The sequence below is a fragment of the Stomoxys calcitrans genome, chromosome 1 (assembly GCF_963082655.1).
Source record: "Stomoxys calcitrans chromosome 1, idStoCalc2.1, whole genome shotgun sequence".
In the NCBI taxonomy this organism is placed as follows: domain Eukaryota; kingdom Metazoa; phylum Arthropoda; class Insecta; order Diptera; family Muscidae; genus Stomoxys; species Stomoxys calcitrans.
The window spans coordinates 200,860,468-200,887,204 of NC_081552.1; the positions used below are offsets into that span (position 1 = coordinate 200,860,468).

A 26,737-nucleotide genomic window follows, 5' to 3' on the forward strand; every position below is an offset into this window, starting at 1 on the left:
GGTGGGTCTGTTTTCATAACCCCGTCAATTTTCAAACTGAAGGCCATTTATCATGTGAGCATTTAATATACAAAATGAATGAACTTTAATCAAATATCCTTTTTTACACTTTTTTTCCAAAGCAAGCTTAAAGTAGCAGCTGATAACTGACAGAAGAAAGAATGCAATTACAGAGTCACAAGCTGTGAAAAAATTTGTCGACTATATGAAAAATCCGCAATTACTTTTTGGGCAACCCAATACCATTCTACGAAAATAGTATATCGCTTGACTAACAGTTTATCAGAATTCCATATGATCTTTATTGGTCTACGAATTTAAATTTGGACGTAAAGTGTACTCCATTCTTAAAATACTTTATTTCAGCCCGATATTCTCATGTTTCCTCTCATTTAGGGGTGTTTTCGGGGGTGAGGGGGTCCCCCAGACACTTGGCCCTAAAAAACATCTGCATCGTGCTCTTCTTTCAAATACCATTTATTTAAACCCCATATTGTCATTGGTTTAGGGGAGTTTACACGATGAGGCGTCCCCCCAACACCTGGCCCCAAAAGAGGTTATTAAATTCGTTTTCTAATCTCAAATACCTTTCGTTTGAGCCACATATTGGCATGGTCGAAACATTTTTACACTCTGGGGGGTGTTTTGGGGAAGGGGTGATGCCCTAAATACATGGTCCTACATTTGAATATCAAACTCGCATTCTACTCCCAAATACTTTTATTTGAGCCCCATATTGGGATGGTCAGTAAAAAATTGCTGTTTGTCTGGTATTTCGGGAAAGGTGTAGACCCCCAGAAAATTGGTCCCGAAAGTGGGTATCAATTCTTGCTCTACCCTCAAATACCTTTCATTTAAGTTCCACATTGACATGGTCGGTAAATATGCCCGATTTCGGGGTGTTTTTGGGATTGGGGTGGTCCCCCAAAACACTTAGCCCGGAAAATATATCAGCAACGTGGTCTACTCATCATATATCTATATATCATTTATGTGAACCCCATATTGCCATTGGCCTCAAAATTGGATATCAAATACGTTTTCTAATCTCATTTGAACTCCTTATTGCAAAAGTCAACAAATATGTCCGGTTTGGGGTATTGCCCCTCAAAACTACAAATATTTAGTTCCACTCTTTTAAGACCCAAATTGTCTTGGTGAGCAAATACGTTGGAGGTTGTAATAGTGGTGGGACGTCCCCTAGACAGTTGGTCCCTAATGTTGATATCAGATACGTGGTCTACTCCCAAATTTCCATAGTCGGCAAACATGACTGTCTTGGGGGATGGGCGGCCACTCAGTGAGTTGGCCTTGAAAATATATATCGAATTCGTGTTCCACTTTAAAAACCCTCTTATTTGAGCCTCATATTGCAATAGTCAGCAAATACTTCCTACTTGGGTGGTGTTGTGGGGGTGGGTTGGCCCCATAAACACTTTTCCCGAATATTGATATCAGAATCATGCTTTACTCCCAAAGACCTTTCATTTAAGCCCCATATTGCTATGGTCGTAAATTTGCCCCTTTGGGGTATGTTTTTGGGGAGAGGCGGCCCCCCTAAAACACTTGGTCCCATATTTGGTTATCAGATTCGAATTCTACACTCAAATACCTTTTATTTAAGCCCCATATTGCCATGGTCAGTAAATAAGTCCTGTTTTGGGGAAGGAGTGGACCCCCAGAAACGTGGTCCCACATTTGAATATTAGATTCGTATTCTACTCGCAAATACCTTTCATTTGAGTTCATATTGCCGTGGTCGGTAAATATGTCCGATTTAGAGGTGTTTTGGGGGTTGGGGTGGTCCCCCTAGCACTTGGTCCGACAATTGGATATCAGATACGTTTTCTTATCCTAAATACCTTTCATTTGAGTCCCATATTGTCATGATTGGTCTGAATATATGTTTGGTAGGTTTTAGGGTGGGGCAGCCCCCCTAGGTACCCCATAAGGAACACACAAACATACAAACAAACACAAATTGATTTTTATATATAAGATTCGTAATCTACTCCCTAATACCGTTCATTTGACTCCCATATAGCCGGCTAATATGCCCATTTGGGGTATTTGGGGGTGGCCGACCTCCCACATTGACATGAACTTCGAATATATCTGTTTCGAGGCGTTTGGGGGGGGGGGGCGGACCCTCCCCCTTACCCTAATTTTCAGAAACGCCAGATCTCGGAGATGGGTGGTGCGATTTAAGCGAAATTTTGTGTGCTCTCATATAGTAACCTACAAATAAAAATTTGGTTTCCAAACTTCGGTTGGGGTACCTAGGGGGGCCGCCCCACCCTTAAACCTACCAAACATAGATTTAGACCAATCACGACAATATGGGACTCAAATGAAAGGTATTTACGATAAGAAAACGTATCAGATATCCAATTATCGGACCAAGTGCTAGGGGGACCACCCCAACCCCCAAAACACCCCTAAATCGGACATATTTACCGACAATGGCAATATGGGACTCAAATGAAAGGTATTTGCAAGTAGATTACGAATTTGATATCCAAATGTAGGACCAAGTTTCTGGGGGTCCATCCACCCCCTTCCCCAAATCACCCCCCAAACAGGACTTATTTTTTGATCATGGCAATATGGGGCTCACATAAAGTGTATTTGAGTTTGGAATACGAATCTGAAAAGTCTTTGGGTGTAAAGCACGAATCCGATATCAATATTCGGGAAAAAGTATTTATGCGCCACCCTTCCCCCTATAAAACCATCCAAATAGGAGCATTGCAATATGGGGCTCAAATAAGAGGTATTTTAGAGTAGAACAAAAATCAGGGCCAAGTCATTGAATGGCCGCCCCATCCATAAAAACAGCCTCCAAAACGGCCATGTTTGTCTATGACTATGAAAATATGGAGCTCAAATGAAAGGTAATTGGGAGTAGACTACGAATGTAATATCAACATTCGGAACCAACTGTCAAAGCGACGTTTTTGAGATAGCAAACGTTATTGATAACCAATTTTGAGGCCAATGGCAATATGGGGTTCAAATACAATAAATGATTTGAGAGTAGAGCAAGATGCTGATATATTTTCTGGGCTTAGTGTTTCGGCGACCCCCAAAACACCCTCCCAAATAGTAAAAATTTACCGACCATGGTAATATGTGGCTCTTATGGAAGGTATTTGAGATTTGAAAACGAATTTGATAAACAATTTTGGGTCGAAGTGTTTGGGCGACGCCTCGTCCCACAAAACTTCCACATAAACGTCCACACCACCCACCCACCACCACCCCGGGGCACTTCCCACTAACAAAATGCAACCATTGCTGAAAATTTTTTCTGATGTTCTCTCCGGGGTTGGAACCCAGGCATTCCCCACTACCAAAATCCATATGAGAATATCGGGGTCCAATAAAGTCTATTAAGCGAAAATAAGTCTTAAACATCCAAACTTAAATGACCATATCATACGGAATTCAGATAAAGGCATTTATATTGTTATACAGTTTCTCATCCAATATACAGAAAATTGGTCCCGAAAGTGGGTATCAATTCGGATTCGTGTTCCACTCTAAAAACCCTCTTATTTGAGCCTCATATTGCAATAGTCAGCAAATACTTCCTATTTGGGTGGTGTTGTTGGGGTGGGTTGGCCCCATAAACACTTTTCCCGAATATTGATATCAGAATCGTGCTTTACTCCCAAAGACCTTTCATTTAAGCCCCATATTGCTATGGTCGTAAATTTGCCCCTTTGGGGTATGTTTTTGCGAAGAGGCGGCCCCCCTCAAACACTTGGTCCCATATTTGGATATTAGATTCGAATTCTACACTCAAATACCTTTTATTTAAGCCCCATATTCCCATGGTCAGTAAATAAGTCCTGTTTTGGGGTGTTTTGGGGAAGGGGTGGACCCCCAGAAACGTGGTACCACATTTGAATATTAGATTCGTATTCTACTCGCAAATTTCTTTCATTTGAGTCCCATATTGCCGTGGTCGGTAAATATGTCTGATTTAGGGGTGTTTTGGGGCTTGGGGGTGGTCCCCCTAGCACTTGATCCGACAATTGGAGATCAGATACGTTTTCTTATCGTAAATACCTTTCATTTGAATCCCATATTGTCATGCTTCGTCTTAATATATGTTTGGTAGGTTTAAGGGTGGGGCGGCCCCCCCTAGGTACCCCATCCGAAATTTGGATACCAAATTTTTATTTGTAGGTTACTATATGAGAGCACACAAAATTTCGCTAAAATCGCACCACCCATCTCCAACATCTGGCGTTTCTGAAAATTAGGGTAAGGGGGAGGGTCCGCCCCCCTTCAGATATCAAAAAATGTAGTACCCTATTTTCACCACGGGCAGCCGGTTGTACGTACCGGATTGACCCGATGGAGTACTTCATCGGCAAGGGCTGCCGCCTCAGTGTACAATACACTGCTACAACAACAACAACCACGGGATCATTATGCACCATCTGTGAAAATTTCAAGAAATTAGTTTCAGTCATTTCTGAGTCTATAAGGAACACACAAACATACAAACAAACAAACACAAATTGATTTTTATATATTGGGTTGCCCAAAAAGTAATTGCGGATTTTTTAAAAGAAAGTAAATGCATTTTTAATAAAACTTAGAATGAATTTTAATCAAATATACTTTTTTTACAGTTTTTTTTTTCTAAAGCAAGCTAAAAGTAACAGCTGATAACTGACAGAAGAAAGAATGCAATTACAGAGTCACAAGCTGTGAAAAAATTATAATTATTTTTCATAATTTAAGAGATTTTTGTGAAATTCCATGCTACGAAAATCTTATATTGGGTTCCCCAAAAAGTAATTGCGGATTTTTCATATAGTCGACGTTGACAAAGCCGACTCTATGAAAAATCCGCAATTACTTTTTGGGCAACCCAATATAAGATTTTCGTAGCATGGTATTTCACAAAAATCTCTTAAATTATGAAAAATAATTATTCAAAGTATAATTTTGTTCCATATAAAGTAAAAGAAGGCGCAGCGCAGCGGGCCCTGTCCAGCTAGTAACTTATAACCGAGGCGCAGTGGTTAGCCTATGACGCCGACATCAAAAAAATCGTCAGCGATGGTTATCGCCTCACTAATGTTGGCTACATTTGTGAGGTATCCTGCCATGTTAAAACTTCTCCACCAAGTGGTGTCGCTATGCGGCATGCCCTTCTTCTGACTGGGCCTTAAAAGGAGGTCCCTTATCAATGAGCTTGAACTTAAATCGGACTGCACTCAATGATATGAGAGAAGTATCCCCGGTTCCTTAATGCAATGTTCATGGGAGTGATTTAGTATTTAGTAACTTATAACTCAACACATTGCAACATTTTGGAATTTTTAATTGTCCACTTTTCCATTTTCACTAAAAGACAATTTCACAGATTATGACATTGTTACGCTAAAATGTTGGGAAAATTGTTTACTTGTATGTCATAGTCAATCATCATTTATGGGGCGGGTATGGTTTGAGATTGCAATACGCTTAACGATTTTCTATTAATTGATACCATTGTCAATCGTGTTTATAGTTCAGCTTGCTAAAGTCGACATTTGGGAATTTAACAGATCCAACTATGCGCTCTCTGATCATTTGTGTAATTGATTCGTTAATTAGTATCATTGTCCAAGGCGTAGACATATTTGGTACACTTTAAATTTCTTAATGAAATGTTCACATCAAGATGAAGATGGTGATGATGATGATGATGATGATGGCAGTCACCACAAGTAATTTTGCAAGTTTTCCATGGTATTTCCTTCACTTCATCGCATCATCATCATTCATTCATCACAGTTCACTGGCAGCACTTACCACACACAAAACAAATTATAATTAATGTCTTCATTTTGTCTTGTAAACCACAAACACCGCAATGATGCGAATTGGATGCTATTAACGGAAGACTAGGTTTGCGACACGTTTTACAATTGTTTTCGTTTCGTTGTTGTTGTTTTAAAAAAATCTTTTAATTTTCAATATTTCACATAACATTTTGTTTCGGTGTTTTGTTTTTGAGGCGGCGATTTATAAAATCATACTTTTAATCCTGGCAAAGTATGTTCTATAAGGTCAACCGTTGTGGAGGGTTTGTGGTTTGTTCAATTTTGAATTTAACGGTAACCGTGGGATAAAAATCGCGACACACAAGAAGATCTCTGCTGTGCGGGCAAACAAGTTGCTGCTAAGACGTTCGAAACACAACTCTTTTCAATTGTTGCACGACACTGGCATTTATAAAAGTTTTGCACCTTTAAAGAAAAAAAACTCCACGAAAATTCGAAATAATCAACAGTCCAACACACAACCGCACACAAGTTCGCATGGAACTCAAGAGCTCCCGCTCCCGTGTATAAGAAGATAATGTTGAGACCTTTTTGTCTTATACTACACCATCATCATTGTTTTTGTTTCGTTTTTGCGGGGAGTTGTGTGTTGTATGCCATTCGACGACTGATCTGCGAAGGCGCCGCCGCCGCCACCGCTTTCGGTGCAACAAGGCAAAGCATCGCACCATGTGACGAAGATGTTAAAAAAGTATTACGTGATTAAGAAAATTATCGCATAACAAGGGGTTTAGGTGCAGGCGAAAAAATCCATGGCCGGAAAAATAAATGAAACGGTTTTTTTTTTGTATCAAGTCCAAATATTTTAATTTAAAACAAGTAAAAGCATGCTAAGTTCGGCCGGGGCGAATCATACGAAGCCACCATCATGGATTCTGCCAAAAATTTGCAAGTTGCAAGTTTTGCCCATGAACATTCCACTAAGGAACAGGGGCAAACTTCTCAATGAGTGCAGTCCGATTCAAGTTTTAAGCTCAATGATAAGGGGCCTCCTTTTTATAGACGAGTCCGAACGGCGTGCCGCAGTGCGACACCTCTTTCGAGAGAAGTTTTACATGGCATAGTACCTCACAAATGTTGCCAGCATTGGGAGGGGAAAACCACCGTTGAAAATTCTTTCTGATGGTTTCGCCAGGATTCGTCATAGGCGGACATGCTAACCTCTGCGCTACGGTGGCCTCCAAAAATTTATATATACCATAAATATACTACATAACAAACTTGTGTCAAACCAGCAAAAATTAAAGCTTCTAGGAACCGATCGAGAGACTGGTTTATATCAGGTTATGGACCCATTCGGACTGTTCTTTAGAACACCACGTGCAAAACTTCAGCCAAAGCGGACAAAAATTGCAGCTTGTAAGAGCTCAAGAAGTTAAATCGGGACACACACTTCAGTGGTCGGGTAACCTTTTCGATATGACCAGTTCTTGATCTTTAGAGTACATCCTAAAGCCCACTTGGTCGTTTAGTTTAAAGCCATCCGTATAAAAGTCTATGTAACTTCTGTTACCAGGGATATCGTAGTTCTAATTTTGATAGAAAGTGGTACAGTACTTTCTATCAAAACGAGGCTCAGGTTGGGTATAATCCACACATCTTGGAACATAGAATATTGTATCAAGGATAAAACAGAACCCGTTGCCGCCACATGACCAATGAGAAAGCTCTCTTAACCTCACGACAGTGTTCGCTGCTATTTGGGTAGCCACAATGTCCAGAGGCATTAGATGTAGCATTATTTTGAGTGCATCAGAGGGTGTCGTTCTCAGTGCGGCTGTAATGCACAAACAAGCCATTCTTTGGATCCGGTTAAGTATTGAGCAGTAGGTGGACTTTTGATGCGCCGTCCACCGGACCACTACACCATATAGCATTATAGGTCTGACAACTGCAGTATATACCCAATGCATGACACGCGGTCTAAGCCCCCAACTTTTGCCAATGGCTCTCTTGCAGGTGTATAGGGCAAGAGTTGCCTTTCTTTCCCTTTCCAAAATTTTGGATTTAAAGTTCAATTTCCTGTCCAGCCAAACACCCAGGTATTTTGCACTTTCTGTAAATGGAACATTCCCTCCAATCAAGGAGACAGGTTCCACTGTAGGCAATTTGTATCTCCTGCCGAAAAGAACTACTTCTGTCTTGCACGGATTTATACCTAGACCACCTTCGGTAGCCCACTTTGCTGTTGCACGTAGAGCTTCCTGAAGCATATCCTTATAAGAGTGCTGGAAAACTTTTCCCTAACCGCAATTGCCACGTCATCAGCATACGCTTTTACGCCTTTTTTTCTAGAGACAATAGCATATTGTTAATGGCTATATTCCAAAGTAGAGGAGACAGAACACCTCCTTGAGGAATTCCTCTACCGACCAATCTTTTAGATCCACAGATCCCAAGCCTGCCGTAATGCAACTTTTAGTAAGTAAGTTATTAATAAACTTTCTTACGTTAGAGTGTATGCCTCGATACTCCAACTCCTTCATGATTGACGTCGATTTTACATTATTGATAGCAAGAGAACCCTCTATGTAGCCGACTAAATCGAAGGGCTGTTTCAGTTGATTTGCTTTTACTCCACGGATCTTTGCCCTAAGATATGTTTCTATCAACCTCTCAAGAGTCTTCAGCATAAAGGATGACACACTAATAGGACGAAAATTATTTGCCTTCGTGTGGCAGGGTTTTCCTGCTTTCGGAATGAAAATGACCTTCGTGTCCTTCCATCCCACAAGTATATATGACATGCTGATACAAGCAGAGTATATGCCTCTAAGCCAAGGGACCTGCCTATCAGACACAGCTTGCGATTCAACCGGTGATACATCATCAGGGCCTGGGACTTAAAGGAATCGATACTTCTTATCGCTTAAACACAAATGCAAATTTTGCCCATGAACATTCCAATAACGAACAGGGGAAAACTTCTTACATATCAATGAGTGCAGGAGTGAGATAAGGGGCCTCCTTTTTATATCCGAGTCCGAACGGCGTGCCGCAGTGCGATACCTCTTTAGAGAGAAGTTTTACATGGCATAGTACCTCACAAATGTTGCCAGCATTAAGAGGGGAAAACCACCGCTGAAAATATTTTTCTGATAGTCTCGCCAGGATTCGAACCCAGGCGTTCAGCGTCATAGGCGGACATGCTAACCTCTGCGCTACGGTGGCCTCCCTCAAACACAATTTCCCTAATAGCCTCCGACGAATGCATACCACTGACAACCTCTTGTGGTGCCACGTTGTCCGTTGGAGAATTTCCCGGGAAATGTGTATCAGCAAGTAGTCCTAGTGTTTCCTCACTAGACATTGTCCATACATTCTCTGACTTCTGAATATACCCCACCGTAATAGGTCTCGAGGACAGAATCTTCCTAAGCCTAGAGGCTTCAGATGTATCTCCCACGGAGCTGCAGAATTCTACCCAGGATTTGTTCTGAGCCTTTCTCAGCTGGTCCTTATATTTTCTTAGCTAAGCCTTATAGCTGTCCAAATCGTGTGGTGCTCTTGTGGCTTTCGCTCTGTTGAAGAGTTTTCTGCAGTCCTTCCTTAGACCAACCAGATCTGGGGTTCACCATGGCGGTCGCTGTTGGCCCCTTGGCTTGGTACTAGCACATGCTGACATAAGCGAGTCATTCAGGGCCTTCGTGATCCGCTTGACTTCTATGTTTATATCCCCCGCAGTTTCCACTTCCTTTTCTGGTCTAGAATGGAAAGACGTGCAGAATTTGTGCCGAAATTTATCCCAATCCGCCCATCTTCTGTATCTCTCTAGTACCTCCTGCCTGTTTCTGGCAATAAAATTCAATACAAAGTGAAGCAAATTTCAAAGACTCATACGTCCCATATTTCGACAGATCTATAGCAAAACCATGGCAGCCGGTTCTACGTGCCGGATTAATCCGATGGAGTTCTTCATCGGCCAAGGGCTGCCGCCTCAGTGCACAATACACTACTACGACAATAGCAACAAATCTTAAGGGCACCCCACACGGCACCCGAAATTTTTTTGGAGAACCCCCGGAGATTTTTTTATACGGGTGGTGATGGACCTTTGCCCAAGCAACGCACTTAAAATTCATGTTCCAGGTACATATCTGTGTACCAATTTGGAATTTTTAAATAATCTCAATAATTTTTCAATTGATCCAATAAAAAATTAATTGAAAATTTCAATGATTTTTTAATTGATTCAATTAAAAAATTATTTGAAAATTTGTTTCAATTACTTTTTCAAAACCGTTAATTGATATGATCATTTTCGTGATTGAAGCAGTTTCATTTAAAAATTAATTGAATCAATTAATTTCGTGATTGGAACCGATTTTTATTATTTTCTCTGTGTGTTTGGAACACAACAAATGTTGAATTTTGCAGCACTGTGCCTCGTTTACAATCTCAACAACTAATAATGACTGCTTGTACAATACGACAATGGGATGAAATAATGTTAAGAAACTGGTAGTGGATAATGTCGCTTAAACCATGTGGTGTTGATAGTGTTTCATTTCTCCATATGTGCGAATTTTCTGTTTTAGAGGAGCATTTGGAGATTATACGCTGCCGCTGAAGCGACACGCTGCTGTTATACTGATGCTGTTAGCCTCTCTTTTTCTCGTTGTGGATTGTAGTGAACCTAAATTGTAGGGTAGCCTTTCAGTCTTTTAACCTCTGTAACTATGATTTTAGCATTTTACCTTCCTTCGACAACAACAACAAATACAAACTAAAACAAAAACAAAACAGAAGTGAGGATAGAGTTATAAGGAAATTTGAAAGTTAAACTAGGAAGTTTTAAGGGTTGGACTCTTTGAACCACTCGAGAGATCGGTCTATATGGCAGCTATAGCCAAATCTGGACCGATCGGGGCCAATTTAAAGAAGGATATCTAGTGGCCTGACGCAACAAAATGTCCCATATTTCATTAAAATCGGATAATAAATGTGGCTTTTATGGGCCTAAGACCCTAAATCGGCGGATCGGTCTATATGGGGGCTATATCAAGATATAATCTGATATAGCCCATCTTCGAACTTAACCTGCCTATGGGCAAAAAAAAGAATCTGTGCAAAGTTTTAGCTCAGTATCTCAATTTTTAAAGACTTTAGCGTGATTTCAACAGACAGACGGACGGGCATGGCTAGATATTTACGACGATCAAGAATATATATACTTTATATGGTCGGAAATGGATATTTCGAAGCGTTGCAAACTGAATGACAAAATGAATGTAACCCCATCCTTCGGAGGTGGGTATAACAAGTTAAAGCGAGCTATGTTCGGCCGGGCCGAATCCTATATGCCCTCCACCATGGATCGCATTTGTCAAATTCTTTGAATGACTTTTTTAATATATATATACATGAGCTAAATCAAGTTTTTGACCGATATGGACCGTGCTTGTCATGGCTGTCAGAATTCATAGAAACAAAGCAAAAGCACACGAAAATTTCAGGCAAATCGAGTAAAAATTGCGCCCTCCAGTGGCTCAGAGTGTCAAATTGGAAGATCGGTTAATATGGCGGCTATATCTGCTTATCAAATGATTTAGACCATAGGTTAAGTTGAATGGTTCACCCACCAAAGGAAAGTTCATTGGAAGGCCAGTTTGGCCCATTGTGGTACCCTAACGAGAGAAAGGGAAGAAAAAAAGTGAGACCTCGTACTAGAGGTTATACAAGAATAAAAGAAAAAGACAGGAGGAGTGGAGAAACCCGAGCGGGGGGTGAAGAACCGCCCGTCCCTACGCAAGCACGGATCTACCTACTCAGGAGCCTGTGTCAACTCCTACAGAGTCATTGTGCGGTATCATATTTATAGAAACAAAGCAAAAGCAAAAGCAAAAGCACACGAAAATTTCAGGCAAATCGAGTAAAAATTGCGCCCTCCAGTGGCTCAGAGTGTCAAATTGGAAGATCGGTTAATATGGCGGCTATATCTGCTTATCAAATGATTTAGACCATAGGTTAAGTTGAATGGTTCACCCACCAAAGGAAAGTTCATTGGAAGGCCAGTTTGCCCCATTGTGGTACCCTAACGAGAGAAAGGGAAGAAAAAAAGTGAGACCTCGTACTAGAGGTTATACAAGAATAAAAGAAAAAGACAGGAGGAGTGGAGAAACCCGAGCGGGGGGTGAAGAACCGCCCGTCCCTACGCAAGCACGGATCTACCTACTCAGGAGCCTGTGTCAACTCCTACAGAGTCATTGTGCGGTATCCCCATGCGGCCTATGGCACAGTGTCCGGTTATGACCCCTGTCAAAGTACTCATCGACCTTTTATCGGACGCCAGCAACTTCTTCGTCCTCCTCCGGTCGATGACCGGCCCGAGAGAAAAAGGGAAGAGAGAGAGAAAGGGAAGATAAAAGAAAATGTGAGACCTCGTACTAGAGTTTATACAACAATAAAAGAAAAGACAGGTTGAGTGGAGAAACCCGAGCGGGGGGTGAAGAACCGCCCGTCCCTACGCAAGCACGGATCTACCTACTCAGGAGCCTGTGTCAACTCCTACAGAGTCATTGTGCGGTATCCCCATGCGGCCTATGGCACAGTGTCCGGTTATGACCCCTGTCAAAGTACTCATCGGCCTCTTATCGAACGCCAGCAACTCCCTCTTCCTCCTCCGGTCGATGACCGGCCATAGCGCCTTCACAGTCCGGCACCATCTACCGAGTCCCACCTCGTTACCAACGCCTCCCTGGCCATCCCCTCTACTGTGTTCAGTAGCTCGACAAATAGCACGTAGGCAAGACAGATGACTGGTCCGCCTGGCGCAGACGAACCCCTCCTGGCGCACTTGTCCACCCTCTCATTTCCTGAAATCCCCTCATGCCCAGGAACCTATGTCAGCGTCACATCGTGAGCCCGGAGCCGATTCAGGGATTCCAAACAGTCTGCCACGCATCTCGACTTCACCATCCTCGACCCCAAGGCCTTGAGCGCCGCCATACTGTCCACATAAATTCTGAGTTTCGAGGGCGGTAAGCCCCTTGCCAGAATTTCTCTTGCGGCCACTGCAATGGCACAGATCTCCGCCTAAAAGACCGTACACTCGTCTGGCAGTCTCAGGGACATACTGATATTAAGTGCATCAAAGCAGACCCCCAATCCAGTCCCTGACTCCATTTTGGAGCCATCTGTGTAGATCGAGGTATCATCCTCCTCAAATACACCATCCGCCCTCCATTCGTCCCTCTCAGGAAAACGAATCGCGAATACTCTCACTCCAGTCGTCACTGGCGCCAGGTAGTCGGAGATCCTTTTCAGTCTACCCTCCGGATCCATAACAGCCAGAATCGAACTGTGGCCGCAAACATCCTCCTTTAGCATGCCGAGATCTCTCAGCCTAAGCGCGACCCTGGCGGCTCAGTTACAAATATAAGCCCCAATGTGCTGCATATCCAGTATCGCCTCCAGGCCTATCTGCGGTGAGGATATCAGCGCCCCTGTGATCCCGACGCAGGCCAATCTCTGGATCTTATCCAACTCTTTTGCACGCGTCCTCTTCCCTACAGCATCCCACCATACCAGTGCTCCATAGGCCAGTACTGATCTCACAATAGCCGTACACATCCAATAAATTATCTTGGGAGTCACCCTCTACCGATCATCCTCCAGCAGTAGTAAAAAGCGCACAGTGCCTTACGGCTTCTTTCCTCGGTGTTCCTCTTCCAGGACAGTTTCGAATCGAGGACTATGCCTAGGTGCTTCGCCTTCTTCGACAGCCGCAGGGTGACCCCCTTCAGGGACGGTAGTCTGAACTCCGGTATCTTATATCTAAGCCTAAAGAGCAGCAGCCCCGTCTTCCCCGGATTGGTCCTCAACGCATTTCTGGTGGCCCATCGCAACAACCTCCCCAGTGACCCTTCCATGATCTCGCTGATTATCGACAGAAACCTGCCTCGGATGAGCAGCACGACGTCGTCTGCATAAGCGATAATCCGTCCCCACCGAGATCCATTAGGATTTCGTTAATCACTAGGTTCCACAGTAACGGTGAGAACACCCCTCCTTGGGGTGTTCCTCTGGTCACCCGCCTTCTGACCACATAATCTCCCAGATTTGCATTAATAATCCTGCCATGAAGCATATTATTTGTCCATTGGGGGTTAAGGGGTCAATACTCGCGCGGTCCAGCGCGGCGACTATCGCCCCAATCTCCTCATTATTGAAAGCCCTCTCAATATCCCAGAGAGACGTCTCGACCTCATGTACCACCTCGTGAAGGGCCGTCTCCACCGACCTGCCTTTGAGGTATGCGTATTGTGCCCCACTTAAGTTCTCCGGCGTTAGTCCCCCTCTCACCTTCAGGTCAATCAGTCTTTCCAGTATTTTCAGCAAAAACGATGACAGACTAATAGGTCTATAATCCTTCGTCGTACTGTGGTTTATTCTTCCCGCCTTGGGGATAAAGACCACCTTAACGTATGTAGGACCATGCCAGGCTCGCCCTGAATATCATTTAGACCATACTTGGCACAGTTATTCTGCAAAATCGGATAAGAATTGAGCCCTCAAGAGGCTCATGAAGTCAAGGCCCAAGATCGGTGCATATGGCGGCTATATCAGGTTATGTACTGATTTAGACCATACTTGGCACAGTTGCTGGAAGTTGGAATCTAAACGATATGAGCAAAATTTCAGTCGGATCGGATAAGAATTGCGCCCCCTAGAAGCTCAAGTAGAAGCTAGAGGCTCAATAAGTCAAGACCCAAGATCGATTTATATGGCAGCTATATCAAAACCTGGACCGATTTGGCCCATTTACAATCCCAACCGACCTACACGAATAAGAAGTATTTGTGCAAAATTTCAAGCGCCTGGCTTTACGCCTTCGATAGACGGACGGACATGGCAAGATCGAGAATATCATGACGATCAATAATATATGGGGTCTTAGACTCATATTTCGAGGTCCTACAAACGGAATGACGAAATTAGTATACCCCCCTCCTAGAGTGGAGGGTAAAATAAGTACACATTTCCCACACATTTGTTGGCGTAAATACCCACAACCGCTACCGGAAAAAGATGTTTGCAAAATCAGCAGTTTTAGCTAAATGGCCGTATTATAAGCTGTGCAGAAGTTCAAGTTGATGGCTTAAGTCACTCGAAAGTTGGCATAAATCGGACAGATGGACGGACAACATTACATGCTTAATGATAGGAAAAGAAATAACCTATGGCCTTCGGCGTAGAAAAATAGTCCATCACTAGTCTGAAAACGTGAAAAAAAACATTTTTGTGTAAACTGGGTTGGCTCTCAAACTTGCCTAGCCTAAAATTAAGTGCAAACTTTTTTTTAACATTGTTTATGTTGTACAAAATGTAAAATGTGGAAAGAGAAAGGGTTTTTGTGTTTTTTCCCCTTGTCTTTATTTAACTGCCAATAAACGTGATCTTGAGTGGTATTTCGTCGCGAATTAAGCCATTTTGTTCTTTTCCATTTACATCATTGTGTTGATGCGATATTTGTTTTGTTTTTTTTTTCTTAAGCATTTATGGTTGCCGGCAGTTTGTCAGAAAACATGATGGCTTAAGGTTGGCGCTCTTTACCAGACTTTATTTGGTCTGTTATGATCTTCGTTACGCCTTAGTTGTAGCAAAATAATGGCATTTTAAGTCCAGACAATATGAACTAAAATTGAATTAAATGCTAGCAAGAAAATGGAAAATGTTTGTTCAAACTGTTGAATGGAGCTGACGTGTTGTTATTTCGCTCCTCAAGAATATTTCTGCACCTCGTAAAGGACAATTATTTATGAAAAAAATTTTTTAGCTACTCAGGGATACGACAGATCTAGGACCCGGGAGTAGGCTCAGAATAGACTGCAAGGATCTAACAACTATGCAAATTTCCCTATGAATAGAAATGGGTTTCTACCGGGTAAATACCCAACGCTTGGGTATTTATTGGGTAAATACCAAAAAAATACCCTTTTTGGGTATTTATAATTTTGCCGACAATTTCAAAACAATTGTTGATGACTTCGTATTCTTTGTATATAAACCGGATCTTCTAATCTCATAAAATCGGATTTTAGTTATATATAGCTGCTATTGGGTTGCCCAAAAAGTAATTGCGGATTTTTCATATAGTCGGCGTTGACAAATTTTCAAATCACAGCTTGTGACTCTTTAATTGCATTCTTTCTTCTGTCAGTTATCAGCTGTTACTTTTAGCTTGCTTTAGAAAAAAAGTGTAAAAGTATATTTGATTAAAGTTCATTCTAAGTTTTATTAAAAATGCATTTACTTTCTTTTAAAAAATCCGCAATTACTTTTTGGGCAACCCAATATATAGACCGATTTCCAGACTTAAAGTCTTGAGGCAATAAATTGTTAATTTTTCATCCGATTTCGATGAAATTTTGCACAGTAAGTTCTGGTAGACCCCTTCCCATATCAGTGAAGTGCTGTTCAGATCGGACTGCATTTGGATGTAGGTCGACCGCCCGATCTCCCGATATATGTTATTGAGGCCATAAAAGATCCATTGTTTATCCGAATTCGATGAAATTTGGTACAGTGTGTTCTGGTAGGCCCCTACCTACATTCCTGTCAAATGTGGTCCAGATCGGACCATATTTGGATATAGCTGCCATATAGACCGATCTCCCGATATAGAGTAATGAGCCCAGAAAAGGAGCATTTTTCATCCGATTTCAATGAAATTTGGCATAACGAGTTCTGGTATCCCTCTAAACGTCTAAAGGCAGCTATATCCAAAATATGGTCCGACCTGGACCACATTTGACAGGAATGGGTAGGGGTCTACCAGAACACACTGTGCTAAATTTTATCTAATTCAGGTAAAAAATGGATCTTCTATGGCCTCAATACCATATATCGGGAGATCGGGCGGTCGGTCTAAGGCAACAATATCCACACTTCACAGAAATGAAAAGGGGTCTACTAGAACACACTGTGCCAAATTTCATCGAAATCGGATAAAAAATGACCTATTTATTGGCTCCAGACTTTAGGTATGGAGATCGGTCTATATAGCGGCTATATATAACTAAAATTCGATTTTATGGATCAGAAGATCAGGTTTATATACAAAGAATACGAAATCATCAAAAATTGCTTGGAAAATATTGGAAAATATCCAGCTTTTGGCTATAAATGGGTAAATACCCATGTATTTACCCAATTTACCGGGTAAATACTTTTTGGGTATTTACCCATCGCCTATCTCTACCCATGAACAATTCATTAAGGAACAGGGCCAAACTACTCACATATGAATGAGTGCTGTCCGATTCAAGTTTGGGCTCCGAGTACGAATGGCGTGCCGCAGTGCGACACCTATTTGGGCAGAAGTTTTTACATGGCATAGCACCTCACAAATGTTGCCGGCATTAGGAAGGGGAAACCACGGCTGAAAATGTTTATACCCACCACCAAAGGATGGGGGCATAAACATTTTGTCATTCCATTTACAACACAACGAAATATCCATTTCCGACCCTATAAAGTATATCTATTCTTGATCAGCGTAAAAATCTAAGACGATCTAGACATGTCCGTCCGTCTGTCCATCTGTCTGTTGAAATCAAGCTACAGTCTTTAAAAATAGAGATATTGAGCTGAAACTTTGCACAGATTTTTTTTTCCTCCATAGGCAGGTTAAGTTCCAAGATGTATCGGACTATATCTTGATATAGCCCCCATATAGACCGATCCGCCGATTTAAGGTCTTGGGCCCATAAAAGCCACATTTATTATCAGATTTCGCCAAAATTAGAGTAAGGCCACCCGACATCTTTCTGCGATGTGGCCTAGATCGGCCCAGATTTGGATATAGCTGCCACAAAGACCGATCTCTCGATTTAAGGTCTTGGGCCCATAAAAGGAGCATTTATTGTCCGATTTTACCAAAATTTGAGGGAATGTGTTGTGTTAGGCAACCCTTCATCTTTCTGCAATTTGGCCTAGATCGGTCCAGATTTGGATATAGCTGCCGATCTCTCGATTTAAGGTCTTGGGCCCATAAAAGACGTCGATGTTACCAAAATTTGAGACAGTGAGTTGTGTTAGGCCACTCTATATCATTTTTTTATTTGGCTTTGATCAGTCCAGATTTGGATATAGATGCTATATAGACCGATCTTTCGTTTTAAGGTCTTGGGTCCATAAAAAGCGCATTATTTGTCCGATTTCGCCGAAATTTTGCACAATGTGTTGTGTTAGGCCCTTCTATATTGTTTTTTTCAATTTGGCCCAGATCGCCCCAGGTTTGGATATAGCTGCCATATAAAACGATCTCCCAACTATTATTCAATTTGCCACGAATTTTAGAGGTAATACTTTTCTACGACTTGTACGGCATTACAAGTGCAGTCCATATCGGTCAATAACTTCAATTAGCTCGTATATATTCGTATTCGTATATTCAAAGAACTTCCATGGTGGAGGGTATATAGGATTCGGCCCGGCAGAATTTAGCACACTTTTACTTGTTTTATTCTTTTGTAGCCCGACAGTTTCATTTCCTCTTTGGTTTAAAATTTGTTCACACTTTCAACTATTCTTCGCAAGTACACGGCGATGTCTAAACACAAAAAAAAAATTCTTTTAATTTCACTGCCTATTTACTAATAAAAACAACAGAAAAAAAAACGAAACAAAAAAGCGATTGCCGAAAAATTCCATTTTTAGCAACTGGCATTGGCAACTTCAGTTGAAAGTCGCCATCCGTAATGCAAATTTGTCAACTGATAACGCAATTGAACTAAGGTTGCCTCCCATAATCGACCCACAAGCTTCGAGATATCTCCCACCACTTGATCTTTCCATCGGGCTTTTGTACCAACGTGTTTGCCTTCAAAAGACTTCTTTGCTGGAGCTTCTTCATCCATTCTGACAACATGATCTAGCCAACGCAGCTGTTGTATTTTGATGCGTGTAACTATGCTATCGTCGTCATACAGCTCGTGTGTCATACGAAGCCTATGTTCTCCATTAACGCAAAATGGTCCATATATTTTACAAAGAATCTTTCTCTCAAACACTCCAAGCATTGCTTCGTCTAGTTTCACAAGTGCTCATGCCTCAGAACCATATTACAACATGGGTAATATCAGTTTCTTGTATAGTGTAATCATCGTCTGTCGAGGGGTGGGCTTGTTTCAAACTGCTTACTTAATCCAAAATGGCATCTGTTTGCCAGTATTATTCTTCGATTTATCTCAAAACTGGTGTCATTCGTTTCGGTTACGGATAAACTTGCTGTGGTTCCCAACTATCTCCATTTTCGTTATCTGATTGGTTGTACAAGGGGTTTTGAGAGTTGATACCATCCATTTCGTTTTATCTCCCTTTACTGCCAGACCCATTTTCACTACAGTTACTTCTTCTGGTGACCGACCTATGATGTCGATGTCGCCGGCATAGGCGAGTAGCATGTGTTCTCTTGTGATTAGTGTGCCATATCTATTCACATCTGCATATCGTGTAATCTTCTCCAGCAGTATATTAAAGAGATCACACGATAAGCTGTCTCCTTTTCTGAAACTTCGTTTGGTATTAAATGGTTCGGAGAGATCCTTTCTTATCAATTTTGCAGGGATACCAAACTCAGACATTGCTTGAAATACCTTTGAACTTTAAGGCTTATCGAAAGCGGATTTGTAGTCAACAAAGACACGGTAGGTGTTGATTTCTTCTTCTCGAGTCTATTCCAGGTTTAGCGCATTATGAATATCTAGTCTAGGGTGGATTTACCAGGCCTAAGCCGCTTTGATAGGGCTCAATTATCTCATTGATCTTAGGTTTTAATCTTCTCACAGTACTATCGAAAGTATTTTGTGTGCGATGGGGAGGAGACTTATTCCTCTGTAGTTGACACATTCCGTCTTGTCTTCTTTCTTGTGTACGGAACATAGTATGCTTAGGTTCCAATCATCGGTATGCTTTCTGCCAGATTGAGCAGACAAGCTGATGCATACGTCGCCTCCAGTCTTAAATAGTTCAGCGGGTAAGCCGTCGGTTCCTGCTGCCTTGTTGTTCTTCAGTCGGGTCACTGCTGCTTGGACCTTATTCTGACCAGGAGGTAAACATTCTATACCATCATCAGGGACTGGTTCTGCGGTAACCTCTTCGCCGCCACAGTCGGACACTACCATTTGGGTAAAATGTTCTTTCCATACCCTCAGCACGCTATCTGTGTCAGTTACCAGATTTTCTTCTTTGTCTCTGCAGGAGAATGTGCCTGCATTAAAGCAATCGGGTTAATGTTTAATTCTTTGGTAGAATTTCCGGACTTCATTTCGACTCCTGTAAATCTCAATTCGCTCACACTCACACTTACATCTTTCTATTTCCTTTTTCTTTCTGCAGAATAGATGTTTCTCCTCTCTACTTTTCTCCCCATACCTCTCCTTCATCTGACGCATTGCTACTGATTGCAGGGTTGCTCTTTACGTCGCATTCTTGGCTTCTGTAGCATTTCGACACTCTTGGTCGTACCATGGGTTTCTTAGGATAGGCTTTCGGTACCCAAGTACGGATTTCGTGGCATTTTCCATGGAGTGGGCAATGGTTTGCTACTGCGCCATTTTATCATCGGAACAAGGAGTGATTCCATCAAGCAGACAGTCGAGTGGAGTATGCCGCTGCCATCTGTTGTGTTTGCAGCTTTTCAATATCCAGCTTCCTTACAGTGTCAAATCGTACTTTCCTCGCCATGATCAAACGGGTGCGAACCTTTGCTGCAACAAGGTAATGATTTTAATCTATATTCGCTCCAAGGATCGATTGTACATCTAACATGATGGAAGAATACCCTCCATCTATCACAACGTGATCAATTTGGTTCCTCGCGTTTTGATCCGGTGACAGCCATGTGGCTTTGTGAATATTTTTATCTTGAAATCTGGTGCTGCTAGCTACCATGTTTTTAGCCGCGGCGAAATCTATTAACCTCAACCCATTATAAGGTTAAACTTTCCGGCTACTGGACCACAGATGTCTTTCTTCCCTATCTTCGCATTTAAATCTCCCAGAACGATTTTAATATCACGGGCTGGCCAGCGGTCGTATTTTCTCTCAGGTTAAACTTTCCGACTGTTGGACCACGGATGTCTTCCTTCCCTATCTTTGCATTAAAATCTCCCAGAACGATTTTAATATCATGGGTGGAGCAGCGGTCATATTCTCTCTCTAGGCGCTCATAGTAAATATCCTTGGTCTGCTCGTCCTTGTCTTTCGTCGGGGCAAATAAATTGCAAATTTTGCCCATGAACATTACACTAAGGAACAGGGGCAAACTTCTCACATATCAATGAGTGCAGTCCGATTCATGTTTAATCTCTAATGATGAGGGACCTCCTTTTTATAGCCGAGTCCGAACGGCGTGCCGCAGTTCGACATCTCTTTGGAGAGAAGTTTTACATGGCATAGTACCACAGAAATGTTGCCAGCATTAGGAGGGGAAAACCACCGCGGAAAATTTTTTCTGATGGTCTCGCCAGTATACGAACCCAGGCGTTCAGCGTCATAGGCGGACATGCTAACCTCTGCGCTACGGTGGCCTTCGTCCGTCGGGGTATGAACTCAAATAAGGTTGATGTTGAAGACTTTGGCTTTTTTAAGGATTGTGGCTAGCCTCTCATTCACCGGAGTAAAGCTGAAGACAAGGTGTTTCAGTCTCCGTCTAACCACAAATCCACAGCCAAATTCATGCCTCGTGTTATGGCAGCTATTTCACCGTTTGATGTTGTTGTGACGCCATTCCCAGTCCATCGCACTTCCACATCCACTAGCGCGTATACTGCACCTTCTCTATAGAGAGTGCGGACATTCCTGGTGCAGATCCGCAAATCATGGTCCTTTTTTCGTTTGCGTGGGTCGTCAACGATGGGGGAGGGGTCCGTTTTTACTATTCCTTTGTTTCTTCGAGTGATTCTTATAGTTTTCTGGGGGCGTGTTACTGGCCCTGCGCCCCAACCGCATGGGTTTTGTGGGATCGCACATGTATACCTCGCTTGCTCCAAGACCTCGCCTCTAGCCGCCCCTAATCTGGGAACAGACGCTGATGTTGACCATTGATTATTTGAAGGCGCCAATAATTCGCCTTTTCATCTCGAGTATCATTGGCCTTCAGTATTTAATTAAGAGCCAGTGCCACCTGACCCCTTCACTGTGATCGTCCTCTCGAAATCCGAGACTGCCCGCGGCCTCGTTTGCAGCTACTCCGCATAAAAACGAAGCTGTGGACGCGACCGGTAGCTTTCAGCTAAGCTTTCCGTCATAACGATGGACACCACACTAGTTGGAGCTCAAAGTTCCAGCATGTGCGGTGCTCATTTTCAAAGAGGTATCTCTACCCGTTATCACGTGGCATATTTTCTATTAGTTTTTTTTTTTTTTGCTTTTATCCCACTGTGCGGCGCTCAAAAAATGCACCTACTGTTCAATACTCAGCCGCATTCAAAGCATGGCTAATTTGTGCATCCCGGCCGCATTGAGGACATAACTAACTGTTGCACTGAATTAAATGCGACATTTAATGTCTCTAGACATACCTTGGCCAATGCAGCCAAGGTATGTTTTGAATTGAATTGTTTTGGCAAGCAATTCAAAATTTGACATGCTCGAGGTGACCAAATTTCAAGCCCCATGGATCAGTCTCTGGACTCACTAGGATTACTAAATTTTGCATTCTTATTGGAAAACACCTCAAAATTGACCATGTAAGTACATATCTCTACCCGTTCAAAAGTTCCGGAGTTATTTTTAAGATTTTTCGAATTGGCAACACTGTGCACCGTTTGGGATCAGTTGTTAAACCGGACTTGAACCAACTCAGCGGCCATGGCCAAACACATAAAAAATCATGGTGAAATTGACATCTTGTCATCAAGTTGATCGACGTTTTGCTAACACACACAAAGCAATTTAGCCGCATGGGCCAACCTAACCTAATGCCAATTCTTACATAAAATTTTGACGTACTAATTCCGAAAATGAAGTTCACCTCTTACCTATTTTCTTTGGGGCCATGCAAAATTCTGCTTCGAAATATGTGTAAAACAGATGGTGTATAATAGATGGTGAAAACCAGGGGCTGTCAATGGCCACAGACGTCTCACACATCTTTTCAGCTATACCTGCATTAGTAACGGCATCATAGACTCCTTAGATTTTTCATAAAAGCCCTGAAAGAGAAGGGAAAACAGAAATTCTTTGTAGTTCATATGGTTAGATAGTTCGTCAATATGAAACAGTCAGTCCGGTGCACGATGAAGGAGACAGAGGAGTATGCACCGGCAGCGCAATCGGGCGAAAGTGCAGGATGCTGGAAGAGATAGAACTAACTTTGCAAGCACTTCTATGGAAACTGGAAAAAGAATCAGATTTCTCGAAGAGCATAACACTGCTAAGATGCTGAAGAAGAAAAAGAGCTCCCCGCTTTCAAGTACTCTGGGCAAACCAAGCCAGCCAGACTCCTGCACAGTGTCCTGCCCAGGTAGACAAAGTCGGAACAGGAACGAAGGAAGCGCGCACGGCCCCTGAGTCTTCATGGAGAACTGTGACACTTCCAAACTGAGGCCACAGCCTTCACGAAAGGGGAAGATGGTCGCTGAGAAGGAGCTGGTAAGGAGCTGCCCTCTTACGCCAGAGTGGCAAGAAGCACAACAGAGATGGGCTGACTAATGCAGTCATCAATATCGGCAGTGCATCCGGGAGAATTCCACCAGATCATTAGTCCCAAGTGGAGGATCTGGTTAACGATTGGATTTTCGAACATGTGTGGAACTCTGTAGAGGGTCCACACATACAAATGATGAGCTGCGAGTATAGAGGGGACATCATTACGCTGCCTTTTGCGTCGGCGGAATGTATTGATACCGTCAAACAGCTCGTCAGAGGTATTCACGCCCCCTGGGAGGACGCAAAGCTCGACCTCGCAGCTCACAAAGGCTACGGTCTTCATCAAGGGATGGGGCAGTAAATTTGCGTTGGAACGCAAGTTGGAATTCTTGGGCAAGCAAAACCAAGGTTTGGTCGCAGAGAAGTGGGAGGTCTTCGACACAGGGAGGAGAATGAGGAAGGAACTCTCCTTGTGGTTGGAATTGATCAAGTGTCCGTGACAAGTTTGGCTAAGACTAAAGACATGGCGCACAACGGGAGGAAGGCCGTCTTTTTCAAGATTGGGAAGACTAGGATAGGCAGTCTTCCTGCAGTGGCAGGTGACTCAATACCGCCCAACGAACAGGGGGCTGACAACGAGACAATCACGGCCTCTCTCAATATTGGAAATACTAGGATAAGCAAAGATCCTAATACTAAAATATTAGGCAGTGCAGTGGCGAGAGACCCAACACAGCCTAACAAACAACGACCCGACGACGGAACCATCACAAACTTCAAGAGTCAGAGGTAAAGCTGCCTAATATTAAAACATTAGGCAGCGCAGCGACAGGAATCTCAATGCAGCCTAACGAACAGGGAGCCGATGATGGTACCATCACCTAATCCCAAGAAGCCCATCTAATAACGATTTAGAAGACTAAGATAGGCAAAGATCCTAGTATTGAAACATCAGGCAGTACAGGGAATGAAAACTCAGTACAGCCTAACGAACAGGGACCCGACGATGAAACCATTACCGACTTTATAAAGAGTCGGAAGACTAGGATAGGCAAAGACCCTAATACGATGACATCAGGCAGTGCAGTGGCAGCAAAGTCAATGCAGTCTAAAGAACAGCGAGCAGTCTAAAGAATAGCGAGCAGACGATGAGATCATCACCTACTCCCAAAATGCCCAATTACTGGAGGACCAATGATTGAGGTAATCCAGATAAACCTCCACTCAAGCGAGACTGCTACACACACTCTGTTGGAGAAAATCAGTAAGGGCAAGATTCATATTGCCCTAATTCAGGATCCATGGACGACCCGGAACAAAAAATATGTTCGGAAAATCTAATCGATGAGGTTCAGGATTGGAGGGTCTCCATGGAACACTCTTTCTCTGACCATCGCTACATTAGGTTTAGAATGGCACGGCCAGCGCCGAATCCGATAAGCTTCCGGATTTAGTTGAAAACCAACTGCAAACAAATTCGGAAGGCTACTCAGAAGAAGACTTGGGCAAGATAATTTATATTGTCCAAGCATAGAAGACATTGACGAAAATGTCAACAGGATTACAACTGCACTGGTGGGGTCTTTCGAAGATAGTTGTCCTCCATGTTTCCTCAATAAGACGATTTCGAAATTGACAAGGTCAAATACTTAAGCGTGATCTTGAACAGGAAACTGAATTGGAAGGGTCACATTCAGGAGCGTACTGAGAAGGCTAACAGATGTTGGGTACTATGTAGAATCCGAGGATAGTCCACTGGCTCTACAGGAGCGTGATAAGACCAATACTTACTTACGCCTCAGTAGTTTGGTGGACGGCGATGGAGAAAAAGTGCAACATAAAGACCATACAACAGGTTCAGAGAACATGTTGTCTTGGCATAGACGGAGCGATGAGGACCACGCCCACTAGGACACTGTAGACTATTCTAGATATCCGAGCCGTTGACATACAGATTAAGTGTGAGGCAGCCACTCCGGCTATGAGACTTGAGGCGATTGAGGATGGGAGCAGCTCATACCATCGCGGTGTAATCGAGGCAACAATAGGAGACCTGGAAGGAATGGAAGAGGTTTTCGATCGACGACATTAGAGGTCGAGTGCGAGGCACTGCTGCCATCGGCATTGTCTTGGATTGACGAAACCCTAGTATTGCCATCTGGAAGATCATGTTACACGGATGGATCATAACTAGAGGACAGAGTGGGCCTGGGGGTCTACTTTGAGAACCTAGGGACTGAGATCTGTTTTAGACTGCCTGACACCAGTCACCCAATGCGTGAAGTGGTGTGGTGCTAACGTGAGGACGCCGAGTGTGAACATCTTTACCGACAGTAAAATTGCCATAAGGGCAATAACAACCAGGACGGTAAGGTCACAAACTGTCTTGCAGTGTAAGAAGGAGATTAACGCCTTCTCTGAGGATGACAAAATCCGCATCGTTTGGGTGCCGGGCCATAACGGAAATGAAAGAGCAGACGATTTGGCGGTGAAAACCAGAGGTCTGCCGTCAATAAACTTGATTAACCCAAAGCCTTGCGGGTCGACGCAGTCCGAGTTAAGGGCGTGGGCGACGAATGCGCATGCAACATTGTGGAACAGCGAAACGGTCGGTAGGACGGCAAACATCCTATGGGGGGATCCAGATTGTGAGAAGGCGAGGCTATTACTGAAAGGAAGTCAATTTAGCTATTGGTATCATAACGGGGCATATAGGTCTATGTGCTCACTTGTGTAAAATCGGTGCGGCAAGTGATAGCATGTGTAGGCCATGCGGAGAAGATGATGAGACGTTGGAGCATTTCCTTTGTCATTGCCCGGCTTTCGCGTCCAACAGATACAGGCACTTAGGTTGAGACACAATACCAGACATGAACCAACTTAGGGGAGTGGCATTGAAAAGAATTAAGGATTTTCTAAGTAGCACGGAATATCAAACTTAAAATTTTCTTTTTAGAGGTTGCTTTATAGTTTCTGGAGCGCACAACAAGCCGATTACTGGCTTAGGTGTATGTCCATAGTGGCATGGGGCGGATTAATATCTGCACCCTCTTTTCAACCTAGCCCAACCTAGTCTAAAGGCGTAGACATTCATTTCGAGTAACTGGTGTGGTATGTTGAAGACTTTCAATATCCCCAAATAAATTATTAAAAGCAGCGATTTAGGTTACTTGGAGTGCTACACATAAGTTACGGAAGTCCATTTATTACAATACTCGAGATTATTCATTTGCTGTCTGATGATTGGAAAAATGGCTTTAGATAACTTTGTTTCTGCTTCCTTAGTAAAT

General features: G+C 42.9%; 1 protein-coding gene across 2 annotated transcripts in view; it reads right to left on the reverse strand.

The window, feature by feature from the left end:
* The window catches only part of LOC106093462 (mediator of RNA polymerase II transcription subunit 15), an 87,417-nt gene that overhangs the window by 38,210 nt on the left and 22,470 nt on the right, over window positions 1-26,737 (reverse strand). The window contains exon 2 of one of the 2 annotated variants that reach the window (XM_059360940.1): window positions 22,838-23,011. In XM_059360940.1, the coding sequence (XP_059216923.1) occupies window positions 22,838-22,949 (112 nt within the window). In that variant the 5' untranslated portion in view covers window positions 22,950-23,011. Of the gene's footprint in view, window positions 1-5,817; window positions 6,209-22,837; window positions 23,012-26,737 lie in introns of those variants that run through there. The other variant, XM_059360941.1, reaches the window with a different exon arrangement.